The sequence below is a fragment of the Trichechus manatus genome, unplaced genomic scaffold, assembly GCF_000243295.1.
Source record: "Trichechus manatus latirostris isolate Lorelei unplaced genomic scaffold, TriManLat1.0 scaffold00007, whole genome shotgun sequence".
Classification (NCBI taxonomy): domain Eukaryota; kingdom Metazoa; phylum Chordata; class Mammalia; order Sirenia; family Trichechidae; genus Trichechus; species Trichechus manatus.
The window spans coordinates 23012222-23031522 of record NW_004443943.1 but is presented as its reverse complement, the minus strand read 5'-3'; the positions used below and the strand labels follow the sequence as shown (position 1 = coordinate 23031522).

General features: G+C 39.4%; 1 protein-coding gene across 4 annotated transcripts in view; it reads left to right on the top strand.

Moving 5' to 3' along the window:
• The window catches only part of BLNK (B cell linker), a 93698-nt gene that overhangs the window by 12015 nt on the left and 62382 nt on the right, over positions 1 to 19301 (top strand). For all 4 annotated transcript variants that reach the window (XR_002825573.1, XR_002825574.1, XM_004370133.2 and 1 more), the window contains exon 2: positions 12362 to 12427. Coding sequence is in view for 2 of the 4 variants with exons in the window: in XM_004370133.2 (XP_004370190.2) it covers positions 12362 to 12427 (66 nt within the window). In the remaining 2 variants the exon portion in view is untranslated. The remainder of the gene's footprint in view (positions 1 to 12361; positions 12428 to 19301) is intronic.

Here is a 19301-nt window from a genome sequence, read left to right as displayed (position 1 = left end):
TGGCTCTCAGGGCACTGTGTCCCAGCAGTGTCCTCTTTGAGAGCTGTTGGCCGAAGCCCTGCTGATTTTACTCCATTGCTTCTTGTATCCCACTGTCATGGGGTGGGTTGGGGCCCAGCACAGTTGCCTCCAGTGTCCGCATGCCCAGGACCTCCTCCGTGCTGCCACCTTAATCATGACACGCCCCTGAGTAAGTGTCTCCCAAGGCTTCCCGCTGCCTACAAATCTGATCTCCTTGGCCTGACAAACAAGGCCCTCGATTACCTGTCCCTCATCCCATGCAGCCTCATCTTTGGCCACACCTCTCCCTCACACCCCACATTTCTGTTGCACTCAGCTTCTCACTAGATCCCCAACATCCCAGACAGTTCCACCTCTGAGCCTCTATACTTGCTATTCCTGCTACCTGGCTGCCGTTCTCCACTCGTTTGCCTGGTGAATTTCTATTTTCCTAGCGAGAGCCAGCTGCCAGGTCAGTTCTTAGAATCTCAAGTTGTTCACTCCCTTCTCATGGTCCCCACAGCTCTCTGAGTAACTTTCACTTTTTACTCGTCTGTATCATATGAATTTTTAGACATTAGTATGTATTACTTTTATAAACAGAAAGAACAAAACTATTTTCATCTAAAAAAAATAGTTTAAGTCATAAAATATGAAAGATTTCACATGAACCAAATAATAGTTCAAAACTTTCTCTTAGTCACTGGGGCACCAGAAACTACTTACTGGTGCCTAACCAATAACCAATAAGTAGTATTGCCTGAAGTGCAATGAATCAGGGGATACAGAACTAGAATTGAGAGCTGCAAAGGCCTGAGTGTCCATGTAATCCAGTCTTCTCATTTTATAGAGAACATGAGGCTTACAATGATGACGAGAATTGCTCAGGTTTGCACAGCCAGTAAGCAGCAGAGATTAGAGTAGAATCCACTTCTCTGAACGCTCCACCCAGTGCTATTTTCTTGAATGACCTCCTTGCATGTGCCCAGGAAATGAACTGGACCTTGGGATGGGACAAATTATGGATTTATAACAGTGGGTTAATTACGCCTAAAATGTTTGCTTGGGTCCACATTGTGAAGGCCTTTGAATGCTGAGCTAGTGAGTTTGGACTTTATCCTGTAAGAAACAGGGAGACATTAAAGATTATTCATAAGCAAAGTGACATGAAAGGAGCAATTTAAGAAAATGAATTTGGGGTTGGCATAGATTGGGGAAAGGGAAAGACTAAAGGTTGGGAGACAAGCTAGAAGGCAATGGACTGGAATAGTCCATTGCCCTTGAGATCACAATGGAAGTAGCTGAAGGAGTGGACAGGAAGGGACAAAGACAGACAAGATTTGTCTAAAGACAAATTGACATAACTAGTGATGGAAGATGAAGAGTTAAATGGAAAGAAAGGGAGAAAGAAGGGGCCAAAGAAAGCTCAGAAGTTTCAAGCCTGAAGATCTAAGGACACCAGACTGTAAGCTCCATTTTTTTTCCTATCCACGTTTTTAAATTTTATTAATATAGTTGCATTGAAATTCAATAATAAAAAATGAAATATACCATAAAAATCATGAATGGCATATTAAAAATAAATCCAAGGTCAATAACATGAGATCACTTGTTGCTGTTGTTAGGTGCCATCGAATCTGTTCATAGCGACACTATGTACAAAACAAAATGCTGCTCGATCCACAGCCATCCTCACAACTGTCGCTATGTTTTGAGCCATTGTTGCAGCCACTGTGTCAATCCATTTCATTGAGGGTCTTCCTCTCTTTCACTGACCCTCTACTTTACCAAGCATGATGTCCTTCTCCATGGACTGGTCCTTCCTCATAACATGTCCAAAGTACATGAGATGAAGTCTCATTTAAGCACTTTAAGATCTCTTAAGCACCTTAGCCCAAGAGACAGAATGGACCACATAAACTGGAGACTTCATCAGCCTGAGACCAGAAGAACTAAATGGTGCCCGGCTACCACCAATGAAGGTCCTGACAGGGAACACAACAGAGGGTCCCTGATGGAGCAGTAGAAGGATGGGGTACAGAACTAAAATTCTAGTAAGAAGATCAGACTTAATGGTCTGACTGAGACTGGAGGCTCCCTGGAAAGCATGGCCCCTGGACTCTCTATCAGCCCAGCACTAAAATAATTTCTGAGGCCAACTCTTCAGACAGGGATTGGACTAGACTGTGGGATATAAAGTGATACTCGTGAAGAGTGTGCCTCTTAGTCAAGTAGATACAAGAGACCAAAGGGGCAGCTTCTGTCCAGAGGTGAGATGGGAAGGCAGAGAGAGTTAGGAGCTGGTTGAATGGTCATGGGGAATCAGGGACGGAAAGAAGGAGTGTGCTGTCGCAGAATGGGGTGAGTAATTAGGGTCTCATAACAATGTATGTAAAAAAATTTCATATGGGAGACTAACTTGAAATGTAAATTTCATTTAATTGCAACAATAAAAAATAAAATAAAAAAAGATCTCTTAAGCACCTTAAAAAGGTGGACGTCAGCTAAAGAATCAGTGGACCTAGTGATGACCATTCTCTTAAAAATATCCCTTAAGAGCCTGAATGTATTCTTTGCATCTATATGTACTAAGGAAAATATTAGAGAGAATTCTACTGCAAATTCATCTTGGAAATATCTAAGTTGGAGATACCAGGCCAAATGTGCAGGGAGCACAAGATGTTCTACAGATAACCAACCAAATAGATGTAGATAAAACAAGTCAGGATGTAGGACCAAGTCAGCATTCATCTGGAGCTTCTGCAGGAGCTCAGAGTGAGATAGAATAACTCTTGGCCAAGACAATAATGTCAGGCTTAATTCAGTAGATACTGGGGAGCTGCTGTAGGCTCTTGGAGAGGGATTAGCCTGGTGAAATCTGGGTTTTAGAAATATTAGTCAGGGCCTAACAAACACTCTGGGTGGCACAAATGGTTAATTAAGTATTCAACTACTAGCTGAAAGGTTGGCAGTTCAAACCCACCCACAGGCACCTTGGAAGACAGGTCTGGTGATCTACTTCTGAAAGACCACAGCCTTGAAAACCCTACTCTGCATGCAGGTGGTCACCATGAGTTGGAATCAACTTGACAGCAACTAACAACAACAACAAACACTCGCAGCATGGTCTGGAGGGGCACACTGCCAGGCACAGCCTTTTCCTGGTGTCAGGAGAAAGGCTTGGTCTTGGATTTTGGCTGAGAGAAGAGGACCAGCCCAACGGATACTAAAATGATGAAAACTTGAGAACTAGATCAGAGGTTAAGATGTGGAAGCAAAGGAGAAGGAAGGATTCATCTGCTCCATTTGTTTGCAAAGAGTCGCTTTAACTTGAGACCCTCTTTAATCCATTCCCAAATCCAGATTAATTGGAGATTTTCTCTGATTAACAATGCTTTGCATTCCACCTTTTCTGGAAAGACAGAAGTGAAAAAAAAATATGTTAAATCTGCCTTTTCATGGTTCTCTGTTAATGCACTAAGGAGCTAAAAGGAGAGCAAGATGTTTTCTGATCTTTTTTTTATCCTACTAAACTTTAACAAACATATTTCTCTCAGAGGATAACCAGTAAACAGTTGCCAAGGTGCCCTGCCTTTGGGTGGACTCAAACTTCCAACCTTTCGGTTAGCATTAACCTTTTGCCCTACCCAGGGACTAGAAAAAAAAAACAAAAACCAAACCTGTTGCCATTGAGTCGATTTCAACTCACAGCGACCCCATAGGACAGAGTACAACTGCCCCATAGGGTTTCCAAGGAGCAGCTGGTAGAGTTGAACTGCCGACCTTTTGGTTAGCAGCCAAACTCTTAACCATCAAGCCACCAGGGATCCAGGTATTTCATAGCTTCCTGTTACACTCACCTGGATCAGTTTTAGCTAATTAAAAGCCATTCATTTTGCACAGGGAGGAAATGTGTAGATAAAGACTGGCTGGGCAAAGTCCAAGGATGAGAAACCAAAGGGTGTGTGTGTGTGTGTGTTTCTGTGTGTGGCTGGTGGGGTGGGGCGGATGGTGGTGGAATTGTGCTCCCTTACGAAAATGATGTATAGAGTATATTAACTGGAAAATGCAGATTACAAAATGTCATGTGTAATCTTGATTGTGCAAAATATATACATACTCATATATACATATACACGTGTAGTAAAATAACCAGACTATTCAATTAAATGTTAACAGTAGGGGTTAGAATTAAGAGTAACATTTTTAATATTATTTCTAAATTTTGATATAATGAACATGTATTATATCTGCAGTCAGAAATAAGGGCATAAAATGAAAAGCTGTATAACCTATATGACCAGTCACTACTCACTTGTGACTCCAAACAACAAAAAAGTCATGTTAACTTTTGCCATTCAGATTACAGGGGCCAATACCCACGTTCCACTTTTACCAGATTTCCCAGCCCTGGGATTCTGGGAGCCCCGGGGGCTGCTTACATACCCCACAGTTCCACACTGGCTATTCCTCGTCTCAGATCCATGTTCCATTCTTTCTAGGGCCATTTGTTTCCTCACTGTGTGCAGATGGCATCCTCGGCTCCATCTGGACTTCCTTGGGCTCCTTCCATCTTTGGCCACAGCCCTTCTCTTATTTCCCCACTGTCCTAACAGAGACTTATTTGTGCATAATAAGACCTTACTGAAATTGAGGGAATAAACAAAAGGGAAGTATAACACAGAGAATGTTTTATATTACACTAGACTTCACTCACTGTCCAAGGTCTTCTTCAGGTCCTCCCTGCTTTGCTCCCAGCCACAGACCATTTCAAGTGCCAGCTCACCTCCACACCATGGGAATCCTTCCAGAAATCTACTCAATCTGTAGTCCAGAGGTCAACAACCAGGAGGCATAGGAAACATCACAGCACAAAGCTTAATGCCAGTCTACCACATCTTCATTTTCCTCATTTCCTGTTTCTAGATTGGTTTCTTTGCAGGATGTGTGACAGAGTGGACATCCATTCCCCAATAACAGTGATGTGGTGGTGTCTTAGTCCCAACATCCCTACATTGTGTTATTCCGTTTTAGAGTACCACATTAGAAATGGCAGAATGATCCTGGCCATGTCACTCTGCTCCAGGTGTGGTCGTCCCTTTTTGAATATTGTTCTCCAACATGAAGTACATGTTCTTCCTGTATCTGCACTCTGCAGCTCATGCAAACCACAACTCTAAAGTAAGTAAAAATAAACAGGAATAGGGTAGTCTAAATTGATACAGAGAAAAGTTCAGAGTCCCACAGAGAGGCACGTGCAAAATTACGCTTTCAAACTTACTACTCAGTTTATTTGTCTCAAACTTTGTACTCGGCTTAACAAGGACTTTAATTTTTCCCAAGCAGGTATTAGCTTCACGTGGGCAGAACTAAGACCCACAATGGAAAAAGATATGACCTATCACTGTAGTGCTCAAAGGGTGGTCTCCTGACTGGTAGCGTCAGCACCACCTGGGAACTGGTTAGAAATGCAAATTATGAGACCTCACAGAGACCTACCCAATCAGAAACCCTGGGTGCAGGACCCAGTGATTTGTGTTTCAATAGCCCTGCAAGTTCTGATACAGCTCAAGTGTGAGAATCATTGGTCTATCAGATTCAAAAGTAAGCTTCTACTTCTTTGAAGGCAAAAAAATAAATAAAAAAAAAATTTTGGTAATATTCAAATGATGACTTTTTCATTCTCAGTACCAGATGGGATCCAAATCTCTTGAGATTTTGACTCAGCCAGGGCCACACTATTACAGTGTGTGGTTAAATAACAACAGTAACAATCACTTAAATAACAACTAGTTTCGTTGATGCTAAATTCAAGAGCTTGAAGTTTTTTTAAAAAACAAAGGATAGAATATAAAGTTTGATTTGGTTTATACAAGTAATAATTATTGTAATCATTTATATAATCTGCTCACCATTTTTAATGCCTAAATGTCAGATTATTAAAAACTACATATTAATATATATTAGATAAACTTTGTTCTTCATTTAGTTTTGTTACATGAGCATGGCTATCTCTTCACAATTTAAAGAAATTAGAACAGTATGATCCTATTATTGTTCTAGCACCACGAGGCTATCTCTGAAAGGGATAATCAAAGTGAAGCTATTTTATGTCTTGCCTATTTTTACCTACACACAATCTATCTCAGGAAAACAATGTTTAAATTGGAAGTAACCTCTCTTCTAACCATCTAGTTTTATGTTCCTTTGTTATCACATATGCTATAAGTTGCAGCAGAGGAAAAAAAGAGCTCCAAAATGAAGTGGACAATGCTAGAAACAAGCAAAAGCTGTTCATCACTTATTTACGTATGGTAGGGGTTGATAAAATGAGCTAAGAGCATCATCCCTTTCTCTTGGTTTTGTTGTTGTTAGGTGCCGTTGAGTTGGTTCCGAGTCACAGCGACCCTATGTACAATGGAGTGAAACACTGCCCTGTCCTGTACCATCCTCACAATCCTTGTTATGCTTGAGCCCATTTTTGTAGCCACTGTGTCAATCCATCTCGTTGAGGGTCTTTCTCTTTTTCGATGACCGTCTACTTTACTCTCTTGGTTTGGGGGCCTATAATATAATTTTCTTAAAATGCTATCCTGACACAGGTTTTTACTTTTGTTTTGTTTTAAATATTTTATTGTGTTTTAGGTGAAAGTTTGCACAGCAAATTAGATTCCCATTCAACAATTCATACACAAATTGTTCTGTGATCTTGGTTACAATCCCTGTAATGTGTTAGCACTCTCACCATTTCCACCCTGCCTGCCCCATTTCCATCCATCCAGTTTCCCTGCCCCTCCTTGCCTTCTCATCTTTGCTTTTGTGTAAATGTTGACCGTTTGGTCTTGCACAGCTGATTGTTGAAGGGTGCACATCCCTCACAGGTGTTATTTATTTTACAGACCCATCTGTTATTTGGCTGAAAGGTGATCTCCACGAATGGCTTCAGTTCCAGGTTAATCTTGACAGTTTTGAGGCCCTGGCTAGAGAATGGTTCCATCTCCTTCTTGAGCAGCTGATTAAATCCATTTTCCAAACATTTCCCTTATCAAGTTCTCACACTCCTGGGCCACAGGGCCAGGTATGCAACAACTAGGGACAGCCCCTAAAGCCCCTAAAGCCCCTGAGCCTGCAGAATTTTTCAAACTGTCTAACTCCCAGGGAGCCCACACACATCCCCAGCACTGACACACACATGTACACATGCAAAAACAAACATATATCCTTACACACCTCACAAACATTTCCTCAATATTACTCTAACTCATCCATTTGAATTTGTGTTTACAGTGTGAGGTAGTGTTCCAAAATTATGTTCTTCTATCTGCATGCCTGTCTACTTCAAGCCTAATTAACAAATATATTTAAACACATGTTTTGGTACAACTGAAAAAAAAAAAAAAGAAAAAAAAAAGCCCAGTTCAGGTGGAGTTCCTCTGACGAGCTCTCTTCTCATCAGAAATTCTGAGAGAGTTCAGAAGCTTTTCTCCTCTCAGTAACTGTTCCATCACCACACTGAAGAGCAACATTTTGCAGCATGGGCATTATAAATCCATATATAGCCAAGAAAGTATTTCTCCCATATATCCAATCAATAGGGTTTCATAAACCCATATTAAGCTTAATTACACACCACTATTCATTACCTGTAAGTTTGCTATGAGTTGGAATCGACTTGACGGCAACGGGTAACTCCTTACCTTCATAACCAATCTGCCAGTTTGTCATACTGTGGTGGCTTGCATGTTGCTATAATGCTGGAAGCTGTGCCACTGGTATTTCAAATACCAACAGGGTCACTCATGGTGGACAGGTTTCAGTGGAGCTTCCAGACTAAGACAGACTAGGAAAATCTACTGGTGATCTACTTCTACTTAGCCAGTGAAAACTCTGTGGATCCCAACAGAATATTGTCTGATATATTGCTGGAAGATATGCCCCCTAAGTTGGAAGGCATTCAAATTACACAGTGGCCACAGCAATGGACTCAAGCATACCAATGATGGATCGAGCAATGTTCCGTTCTGTTGTGCATGGGATCACCATGAGTCGGAGCTAGCAATAATTCACTATACAGAAGATCTATCTCCTAGCTTCTAAAGTCAGAGAAATCTGCATTTAGGTTTATGGGAAAATCACAATTTTCTCCAAGAACAGTGGTTGGAGGTAGGCTTCACATTTGGCTGACTGAAGAGTTCAATCAAATAGTCTTTTCAGAACAAAGGAAAAGCTTGACTGAAAGATGAATTCAAATATACTACTCTTTCAGAGCAGAAGCATGTGAGATTTTATTTGTATTTGTTTAAGTCAGAAAACAATTATGAAGAAAACAAAACATGGCCCTATATTCTCACCCGGTTAACATTTTTCTCTATGTATGTACATAGTACAGATAATAAAAGTGATCTACAAACATGCTACAAAAATTGTAAGTAATATTGAAAAATCTCAATCGTAAAGTAAAAATCTTCTTTTTATAAAGTGAAAGCTCACACTGCCAGCCACCAAATCCTTGTTTTACAGTTGGTTGGGCTGTGCCCAGCTCTGATGACTAGTGGAGGCCGAAATCCATCATTTTCTGTTGTGTGTTTTTTTTTTGCCAAGCTGTGCACCCTAGCACTGGGCAGTGTCCACCCACCAAAAAAGGACATCTTTTCTAATTTGCACAAAGGCACTCTTAGAAAGCCACCTTTTCAACTTCTAAAAAGTTACGCATATACCAGCACATATGTATGTGTCAGTTCTTTTTATTTCCACAAAGAAACCATATGATCCACGCTATTCTAAACTTTCCTTCCTTCCTTCTTTTCCTTCCTTCTCTTCTCCCTCTTCTACTTTTTTTTCCCCCTTTTTTATTTAATATATCTCTTGGAGATTTTTCCATATCAGCAATACGTTTCTTTTTTTTTTTTTAAGAGTCTGTAGTATTCCATTGTATGGCTCTATCAAAATTTATTGAACTAGTTCCCTTTTAACGACTGATATGCATTTAGGTTTTTTCCAGGTCCTTTTGTGGGGAAGGTGGGGAGGATTGGGGCTATTACACGTAAATGCTTTAATAAACATGTTTATATGTATGTAATGGTATGGTTTGGTGACCATGTTTGTAAAACAAATTCTCAGCAGCGAAATCACTGGGTCAAAAGGCATGCACGTTTTAAATTTTGGCAGATATTGATTGTATCAATTTATGCCAGTCCTGGGTATTACCATACTTGTTAATTTTTGTTAATATGATAGGTAAAATATGATCTCATTTTTAAAATTTATATTTCTTTAAATATAAATGATGTTAAGTGAATTTTCATTGGTCTGTTGACCACTTGCAATAGACCAATGTGTTATGTTAGTTTTTCTGTTAACTATGTGTTCATATCTCTTGCTCATTTTTCTATTGAATTGTTCATCTTTTTCTCATGGTGTTGTAAGATTTCTTTGTAAATCAAGACATGAGTTCTTATTGTTATTATTACATGTAGCAGATATTTGTTCTAGCACGTCACTTATTTTTTGATTTTGTGCATCTCATTTTTGTTCTACAAAGGTTTCAAATATTAATGCAACGAAATTCGTCAATAATTTTCTTGTTGGCTTCCGTGTATGTAGCTTCTAAATGACAGCTTTTCCAAAGTCTGTCTAGCAAAGTTAAAAAATAGAAAAGTCTTGGACCTGATTTCAGCCTATATTGTGTCTTTCAGCGTAGCACCTATCCTTGTAATGTAGGTCCTCTAAGGAAACACATGATGGACAGGGAGATTCATGACAGGACCAGAGAATCCCATGGGCATCCAGCTGTCATTCTTTTGCAGGAAAGCAAGTTCCTTGGTAGCAAATATGACCAAGGGGAGGGGCTCTACTACTATAGGAATCCACTTCCACAGAGCAAAGCCCTTTGGAAATTGCTCATCCTTTGTGCTCAGATCAGAAGCTACCTGAGGAGCCCTAACTCACCGCCATGTTGATATGAGGATTCTGGATTTTTCTCTGATAATAAAACTCCTGCAGAATCAGGATTACCATGCCCTCTTCTGACAGTGGCACCTAGACCAGAGGACCTCTCCCACTAGACCTTGTTGACAGACACGGATCCTCCCTCTGCATTGTCCTCCTTCTCATGGTCCTGACTGGGAAACTAGCCCTGGAGTAGGACAGGAGAAAAACTGCCTCTGGGCTTCTGCTTCATTGCAGCCCTAATTTCAGGCACTTCTTCATACAGCAAAAAAACTCCATATTTTAGAATGAAGGCGCAGAAGGGAATGTTCGAGATGAGATCAGAGAGTTAGGAATTTCCTGCTCCTCTGGACCTTCCCAACGTCTCCATCCCATCGTCACAGTATCAGTCTTTGCCAGCACATAATTAACTTGGACAATGGAAACCTGATGTAATAAAGAATTAAAATGACACCATTGCTTTCAAAGGATGATTGCAAACAGCCTCAGCTTTTCTAGTAAAGTAACCTAGGACCAGAGAACAACCTTATCACACTGCAAGTGTTTGGTGCTATGAAAAGCAGCCATCAGCCCCACTCTTTGAATCCTTATCCCCATTAAATTATTCTAAGGCAGGAGCTGCCACATCTCAAAAGCTCATCTTTGGCGGGTACATGGTCTCTTGAACAGCTTCATAGCTGTGTCACCAAGACACAATCGCTGTTAGTCATTGTCATGGATTGAATTATGTCCCCCCAAAAATGTGTGTATCAATTTGGCTGGGCCATGCTTCCCAGTATTGTGTGGTTGTCCTCCACTTTGAGATTGTAATTTTATGTTAAAGAGGATTAGGGTGGGATTGTATAACACCCTTACTACGGTCACATCCCTGATCCTATGTAAAGGGAGTTACCCTGGGGTGTGGCCTGCATCTTACAAGAGATAAAAGTAAAAGGAAGCAAGCAGAGAATTGGGGACCTCATACCACCAAGAAAGCAGTGCCAGGAGGGAGCAGAGAGCTTCCTTTGGATCCGGGGTCCCTGCGCAAAGAGGTTCCTAGTCTGGGGGAACATAGATGAGAAGAAGGCTGACAGAGAGAGAAAGACTTCCTCTGGCGCTGACGCCCTGAATTTGGGCTTTTAGCCTACCAGACCGTGAGAAAATAAATTTGTCTTTGTTAAAGCCATCCACTTGTGGTATTTCTGTTAGAGCAGCACTAGATGACTAAGACAGTCTTCCATCCCAGAATGTGCCAAGGTTTGTTCCTTGTAACCCTATTCCTGTACCAATTTCTGTTTTAGCATCTTTTGGTTGCATGGAACATCAGCTGGTTCAAATTACCTGAGCACAAAGTGGACTGATGTTAAGGATACACATGTGGACTTGAAATAAAATGAAAATATATTCTGGAACTAAGGGAGTAAGTGCCAGGGACCAGCTAGCTCTCTCTCTCTCACCTACAGGGTATCTCTGTGTTTCTCTGCACATCTGCTCTTGTCTTTAAGCTATAGAGTAACCTCCCTCTCCTCCTCCACCTTCCCTTCTCCCTCATTCATCTTCCCACCTTTCCTTTCCCTCTTTCTCCCCTCTCCCTTGATTCTACCTATTTTTACTTCCTATAATGTTAATAGGTTATTATTTGGGAAAACCATATCCCAATATCGTTCTTTCAAATAGTTCTTTCAATTAAATGCACTATGAACAAAATTTAAATGGTTGCATTTAAATCAAAGTTATCTCCTCTCTACTGACTGACCCCTTTGCCTCACATGTCTCTTAAGATCAAACAGATCTGGGAATCAGAATTCCTGTCTTCACAGCCTGAGGCTGACCCAGACACCATAATGGATGGAAACATGGCCCAGTGACCACATTCCTTATAGAGTCAGTCTGTTATTCAAGTAACAGATATCAACATAATTCATTACAATATAATTCATACTATTTGGGTGTTGTTGTTGTTGTTGTTTTTAATTTCCTTTCTCCTAGTGGCTGTGGGCTTTTTTTTTTGTTTGTTTGTTTTTGGTGTTCTCTTTCTATTTGTTCGAGTTCCGTAGTTAATGTTTTGATTTTGTCCCTTTCTTCTTTTTTGATGTGTGCATCTATTGCTATAAATTGTCCTCTGAGGACTGCCTTTGTTGTGTACCAAAGTTTTTGGTATGATATGTTTTCATTCTCATTTGATTCTAGGATTTTTTTTTTTTAATTGTACTTTAGGTGAAGGTTTACAGAACAAATAGTTTCTCATTAAACAGTCAGTACACATATTGTTTTATGACATTGGTTAACAAACTTTGGGGGTTTTATTGCAGGGTTTTCCCCCCATTTTTTGTAGCCAAGAAGGGTAGAAACCTTTAAAAAATCAGCCTAAGTATATAAAATTATTACTATATAATAATCACTAATATTTCATGTTTAACTGTATTTCTTACAGGCAGCTTCAAAAGATGGTCCATGATATTAAGAACAATGAAGGTGGAATAATGAACAAAATAAAAAAGTAAGTTAAACTCCAGAACACTATATAAACCTTCTTATTATGTCAGCCTGTGCTAAGTGGAAGAAAAGAAAGTTCTGTTACCTGAATGAGGGGTTGCAACCTCTCTTACTCATGACTAAAGTCCATGGTTGAAATCTCTCTTATTCATTGCAAGAGTCCATGGTGGTTAGCTCCACAGTCAGAAAACATGGCAAGTTATTGGAGTGGTGCTCAGGGCACTTTGCTTTTCCTCCACACTGTAGGAAAGGTGAGATATGCTCATTCAAGGTGCCCAGAAAACATGAAAGCAGAAAAATCGGCTTCTGTAACAATTTAGCTAAGAGTCACCAGGACACACTTGGAGAAAGCCAAATGAGAAATTATGAAAACACATTGCTAGCTTCTACAGTCTGTAGGATGCCATACTGTTTTCTATATTTTGATTTCTGCTTTCTCAATGATTACGTTAAAATGATGTTTTCATTTGGTGTTTGGAGGAGGAAAGCTAGAATCCCAAATTCTCCTCTATACCAAAAACATTTTGAGTGTTTTTTTTTTTAAGAAAATAGAAATTGTACATTCCCTCATATAGCACTCAAAATATAAGTAAAAAGAAAAGAGGAAATCATTTTTAAGTGTTTTAAGTTTTTTGTTTTTGTTTTTAATGGAAGTAATACATATTCAAAGGATCCCTGGTGTCACAATGGTTAAGCTCTTGGCTATTAACTGAAAGGCTGGGGATTTGAACCCATCCAGATCCGCAGGAGAAAGACCTGACAAGCTGCTCCCATAAAGATTACAGCCTAGAAAACCCTATAGGACAGTTCTACTCTGTCACATGGGGTTGCTATGGTTGAAATCAACTCCACAGCACCTAACAACAATACACGTTCAACAGGAAGAGAAAGAGTTCAGAATTGTATAAAGTCAAAATCTCCCACTTTCTCATATCCCACCCTAACCCACTCTCCAGAAAGAACCGTTGTCCGTTGTCCATATGTCATGAGTATATATATCACACGCACACCAAAACATCAAAAACTAAACTCATTGCCATCAAGTCGATTCCGACTCATAGCGACCCAATAAGACAGAGTAGAACTGCCCCATAGGATTTTCTAGGCTGTAGTCTTTACAGGAGCACATTGCCAGGTCTTTCTCCCATGGATCCGTTGGTGGGTTTGAACTGCCAACCTTTTGGTTAGCAGCTGAGCACTTAACCACTGTGCCAGCAGGGCTCACACACACACACACATACACTGACATAGATAAAACACACACCTATACACCCACACATTTTCATCATGAATGGCATTAAACTACGAGCCACTATTCTACCAACTTGGTTGCTTTATTTTACTTAATGCTAAGTCATAGACATCTTTCTTTATTTAGTAAGTAAAAATAAACCATATTTCCTTTTGAACTGCTGATTAATAGTCTACTATAAGTGTATTATAATTTATAATTTTTTTAACCACTTTTATAATGGTGGACATTTTTCTAAGGGACTGAGAGTTTAAACTCGTACAATTTTGGAGGGCAATTTGATAATAACAATCAAAATTTCTGGACATTTCTTTTTGTTTGTTTTAATGGTCACAAATCATACTGCAATAAATATCCTTTGCACATCAATAAACTAAACCCCTGAAATGAGATTTAACATTGCTATATAAAATTATTACTCTATGACAATTACTAATATTTCATGTTTAATTTCATTTCTTATAGGCAGTTTCAAAAGATAGTCCATGATATTGAGAACATGTTCCCTTGAAATTAAGATATGTGCCCTTAAATTCTGGATTGATATTACCAAATTGCCTTCCAGAAATTTTGTACCGCTAATAGTGTACGAGTTCAGTTTCCCCATGTCTTCAGCAAACAGTATTTTCATTCTTTTTGATCTTTGCTAAATGTATAAATAATAAATAACTTTTGGTGGTGATTTTTAGACTAGAAAATGTAAATGAGTTTCAAGATGTGTAAGTGATCATCATAAAATAGTTAAAATGGTCTTCTGGTTGTGAGGTGGTGGTCATTTTATAGAGAAGACTTTTGTCTTCATATTCTGTCCTATGGCTGGAAGAGGTGTGCGATTATTTTCATGTTAATTTTCTGATACATATAGAATCTCATTCAAATGAGAGGACCCTGGGACTCACTGTTATAATCACGAGCAATTCTAAATTGATTATCACACAGTTACCAATTCTGCAGTACACTAGTTTGTTCAATAGTAGGAAGCTTCTGTATAAAAGGTCTATCTATTCCATGATCAGTCATACTTCCAGCAACCATGGATCTCAAATTTTCTTGGACAGTTTTTATTTCAAACATTCTGTCCATTGTCCCCAAAAGTACTTTTACTTGACCAGCTATGTTTCTTCTCAGTTTGGAAAATATGACTGTTATAGTCATTTCTCTGGGTGAAGTCAATGGCCCTTTGGTTCCAAATGACGTGCGGTTAGGCTCTCACTCAAAGTCAGACAACAGGTGCTACCTTGAAAGGGGGAAGCATGGTCGAGTACACTGGTTTCCTAACACAAGACCATGACCAAGTTTCTACTGGTCCATGGCCAAATGAGAAAATACGGACCTTGAAGTGTTAGAAGCTGGGGTGCAACTGCAACTCCTAAACAAGACCTAAACCATGCCTTTTATTCCCGGTTGGTGTTCAGTGGCTAACAATTCTTTCTAGAGTCTGTCATATATTCTGAGATTATGACCTTCATACATTTTTAAGTGTTAAGATACCCATTCTTATCTTTTATAAAACGATGGTAATAGTAGACAGTACAGGTAGTCCCCGACTTTCAATGGGGGTTCTGTTCTTAAGACTCCGCCTTAAGTCAATTCTGACGTAAGTTGAATACAACCTTTTTTTCCCCCTAAGTTTTCATTATTATTGCCTTTATTATCAGTATCTTTATAAATCCCATCTTTATTTGTCCTTGGAGGTTGAAAACATTGCATATAAACTTACAGGTATATTTTAATACATACGTACATATTACTAATGATAAGATGTACAAAAAAAAAGATGGTCCTATGTGTTGTTCATTGTAACTCGAACACATAACTCGAATCGGGGACTACCTGTAGTTGCTTTGTGTTTTGTGAAATATTACTAGCCCACGAACAGGCCTGAGCACCAGACCCAGTTTTGTTTTTGTTTTTCTTCCTTATAATACCTTGGACAATCTCTTTGTCTGGAGCTCATCACAGGTATAATGGTAGTATCTTCCCAGCACACCCTGCTGGCTTGTTATGAGGATTGAATTAAATAATAGATACGAGAGACTTTGGGGAAACAAAAAGAAAAATTGCTATATAAATATAAATATTGTTATTTTTGCAAAATTACAATCCTGGTTTGCAAGGTTTTTGCAGTCGAACAGGAGTTTCTGTGCTGTTTTTTTTCCTTTCAGGAAATTAAATATATTTTGTATGTAGTTATTACTTTATACACTGCTTCTATAAAAGGCTATGATATTTTAGTTAAAAAGGTTATTGGATAAGGAGGTGGGGCCAAGATGGTAGTCAAATGTTTCCAGTGGTCCCTCTTACAACACAAACCAAAAAAAAAAACAAGTGAATTAATTATATTATGACAATCTAGGAGCCCTGAACATCAAAGGCAAAGTTGAGGAATCGGACTGAGTGGCAGGGGGAGGGAGAGACAGTTCAAAAGCAACAAGGAGTCACCAGACCTGACCCGGTGGGAGCCGGCGCCCTGCAGGCTGGATCAGCTGGTGTGCGCAGTGAAGCAAGCAGTGGCATTCAGGATGCATTTTCCATGTCAGGAGAGACCAAGCAGTCGAGAGTCTGTTCAGGCCTCCAGAGCCAGTTAAAAGTGGTGCTCAACTTCCAAAAGATAAGTTCATGTGTTTAACCTACCACATGGATGAAAAAACTCCTCATTTAGGAAGAACCTATCTCCCATTTACCTGCTCCCTCCCCGCTCTTCACAGGATCCTGGGCCAGCTTCAGTGATTGCCAAGTCCTCTGGGCCAGAAGTAGGACTCATCACATGCTCTGAGCCATTCTCCTGGCGTTGGAGAGGGAACAAATTAACAAACAGGAAAAAAATAATCTGCCAGCACCCCTAAGCCAGGAACTCAGGACAGGCACAGCAACTTTGCCTAGGTACAGGCATAAGGGGTCCATGGACTTTGAATGCCTTTTACCCCTCCATAGACTTGTGTGGGCCCGTTTCAACAGCATAGGCCCTCATGACCAAAGTACAACAGGGTATATACCTGAAGCCTAACTTCACATTATCAGCTATCTGGTGGAGTGGAAGGCTCATAACATTTGATACTGTTCTGCCCATTAAGCAGGGTCCTCTCCTACCCATATCAGGTGCCTGAGGATTGGTGGCTCCACCCATGCCACCTAGCCACTGTGACAGAGGTTCAAGAATAAGTGGTGCCCCCCAGTCCTTACAGCCAACAGCATTGGGTGCCCATAGTCCAGCTGCAAAACCCACTTCCCTATGCATTCTAGGGAACAAGGACACGCTTTCCTCCCAGACACTTGGGGCAGCCATCAGCCCCCTGCCTTGCTTAGTACGTAACACCCTACTGCAGCCAGATACCTGTGCCTACACCAATCACCCCGCCTGTCTAGGACTGTAGGTGAGAGCTTGCGCCACACGCTTGGTGACTGACTATCTGGACACCTGAGCTGAATCCATACAAGAAAAGTAAACAAACTCCTGGGCTCACATACCTAGTAACAGATCTAACCACCTGGTGACAGAATGTTAGACCTTCAAAGGCACCAATAATCAAACTAGCTAACATGAGCAGTCTATTTGGGCATATCAAAAGAAAACAAAAAGAGAAGCTAGGATGCAGTAAGCAAACATAAAATAAATAAATATAATAATTTATTGATGGCTTAGAGACCAACAGTCAATATCAAATGACATAAAGAGGCAGATCATGATGGCTTCAGCAAGCTCCCAAAACAAAGAATCAAGAAATTTTCCAGAGGAAGAGAACTTCTTGGAATTACCAGAGGTAGAATACAAAAGATTAATATACAGAACTCTTCAAGAGATCAGAAAGGAGATCATTCAAAATGCAGAACAAGCCTAGGAACATACAGACAAAGCAATAGAGGAACTTAAGAAGATTATAGAAGAGCACTATGACAAATTTAACAGGCTGCAAGAATTTATAGTGAGATAAACAGAAATCTAGAAGATTAACAATAAAATTTCAGCATTAGACAACTCAATAGAAAGTCAGAGAAGCAGAATTGATGCAATGGAAGGCACAATTAGTGAGATTGAAGATAAAGCACTTGACACCAACTTATTTGAGAAAAAAATCAGATAATAGAATTTTAAAAAATGAAGAAACCCTAAAAATTATGTGGAACTTTATCAAGAGGAAAAACCTAAGAGGATTGGAGTACCAGAATGGGGGGATAAGAAAATACAGAGAAAACTGTTGAAGATTTGTTGGCAAAAAATTTCCCTGATGTCGTGAAAGATGAGAAGATATATATCCAAGATGCTCATCGAACACCACACAAGGTAGATCCCAAAAGAAAGTCACCAAGACATATTATAATCAAACTTGCCAAAACCAAAGATAAAGAGAGAATTTGGAGAGCAGCTAGGGATAAATGAAAAGTCATCTACAAAGGCCAGTCAATAAAACTAAGCTTGGACTACTCAGCAGAAACCATGCTGGCAAAAAGGCAATAGGATGACATATATAAAGCATTGAAAGAAAAAAATTTCCAGCCAAGAATTATATATCCAGGAAAATTGTCTCTTAAAAACGATGGCAAAATTAGGGCATTTCGAGATAAACAGAAGCTTAAGGAATTTGCAAAAACCACATCAAAAGTACAAGAAATACTAAAGGGAATCTTCCAGTTAGAAAATCAATAACAACAGATAACAACCCAAGACTAGAACACAAGATAGAGGAACAAGATATCAACCCAGATAGGGAAGTCACAAAAATATATTAAAGTTAAAATGCTGAAAATAGGGAAACAGAGACATCAATATGTAAAAGATGACAACATTAAAACAAAAAAGAGAGACTAAAAAATGTAGTCATAGATCGCTTATATGGAGAGGAAGTCAAGGCCATATAAAGAAATAAAACAGTGGTTTAAACTTAGAAAAATAGGGGTAAATATTAAGGTAACCACAAAGGAAACTAACAACACTACACATCAAAATAAAAAACAAGAAAAACATAAAGACTCATCAAATACAAAGTCGACAACAATGAAAAAGATGAAAAGAAAATACATAAAGAAAAATGACTCAGCACAGAAAATTAAGTGGAACAAAGAAACTCAACAACACACAAAAAAAGACATCAAAACGACAGCACTAAACTCATACCTATCAATAATTGCGCTGAATGTAAATGGACTAAATGCACCAATAAAGAGACAGAGAGTGGCAGAAGGGATAAGAAAACATGATCTGTCTATATGCTGCCTACAAGAGACACACCTTAGACTTAAAGACACAAACAAACTCAAACTCAAAGGACGGAAAAAAAATATATCCAGCAAACAACAATTAAAAAAGAGCAGGAGTGGCAATATTAATCTCTGACAAAATGGAATATAAAGTAAAATCCACTACAAAGGATAAGGGAGGACACTATATAATGATTAAAGGGTCAATACACCAGGAGGACATAATCATAATAAATATTTACACACCCAACAACAGGGCTCCAAAATACATAAAACAAACTCTAACAGCATTGAAAAGAGAGATAGACAGCTCCACAATAATAGTAGGAGACTTCACCACACCACTTTCGGTGAAGGACAGAACATCCAGAAAGAAGCTCAATAAAGATACAAAATATCTAAATGCCACAATCAACCAACTTGATCTCAC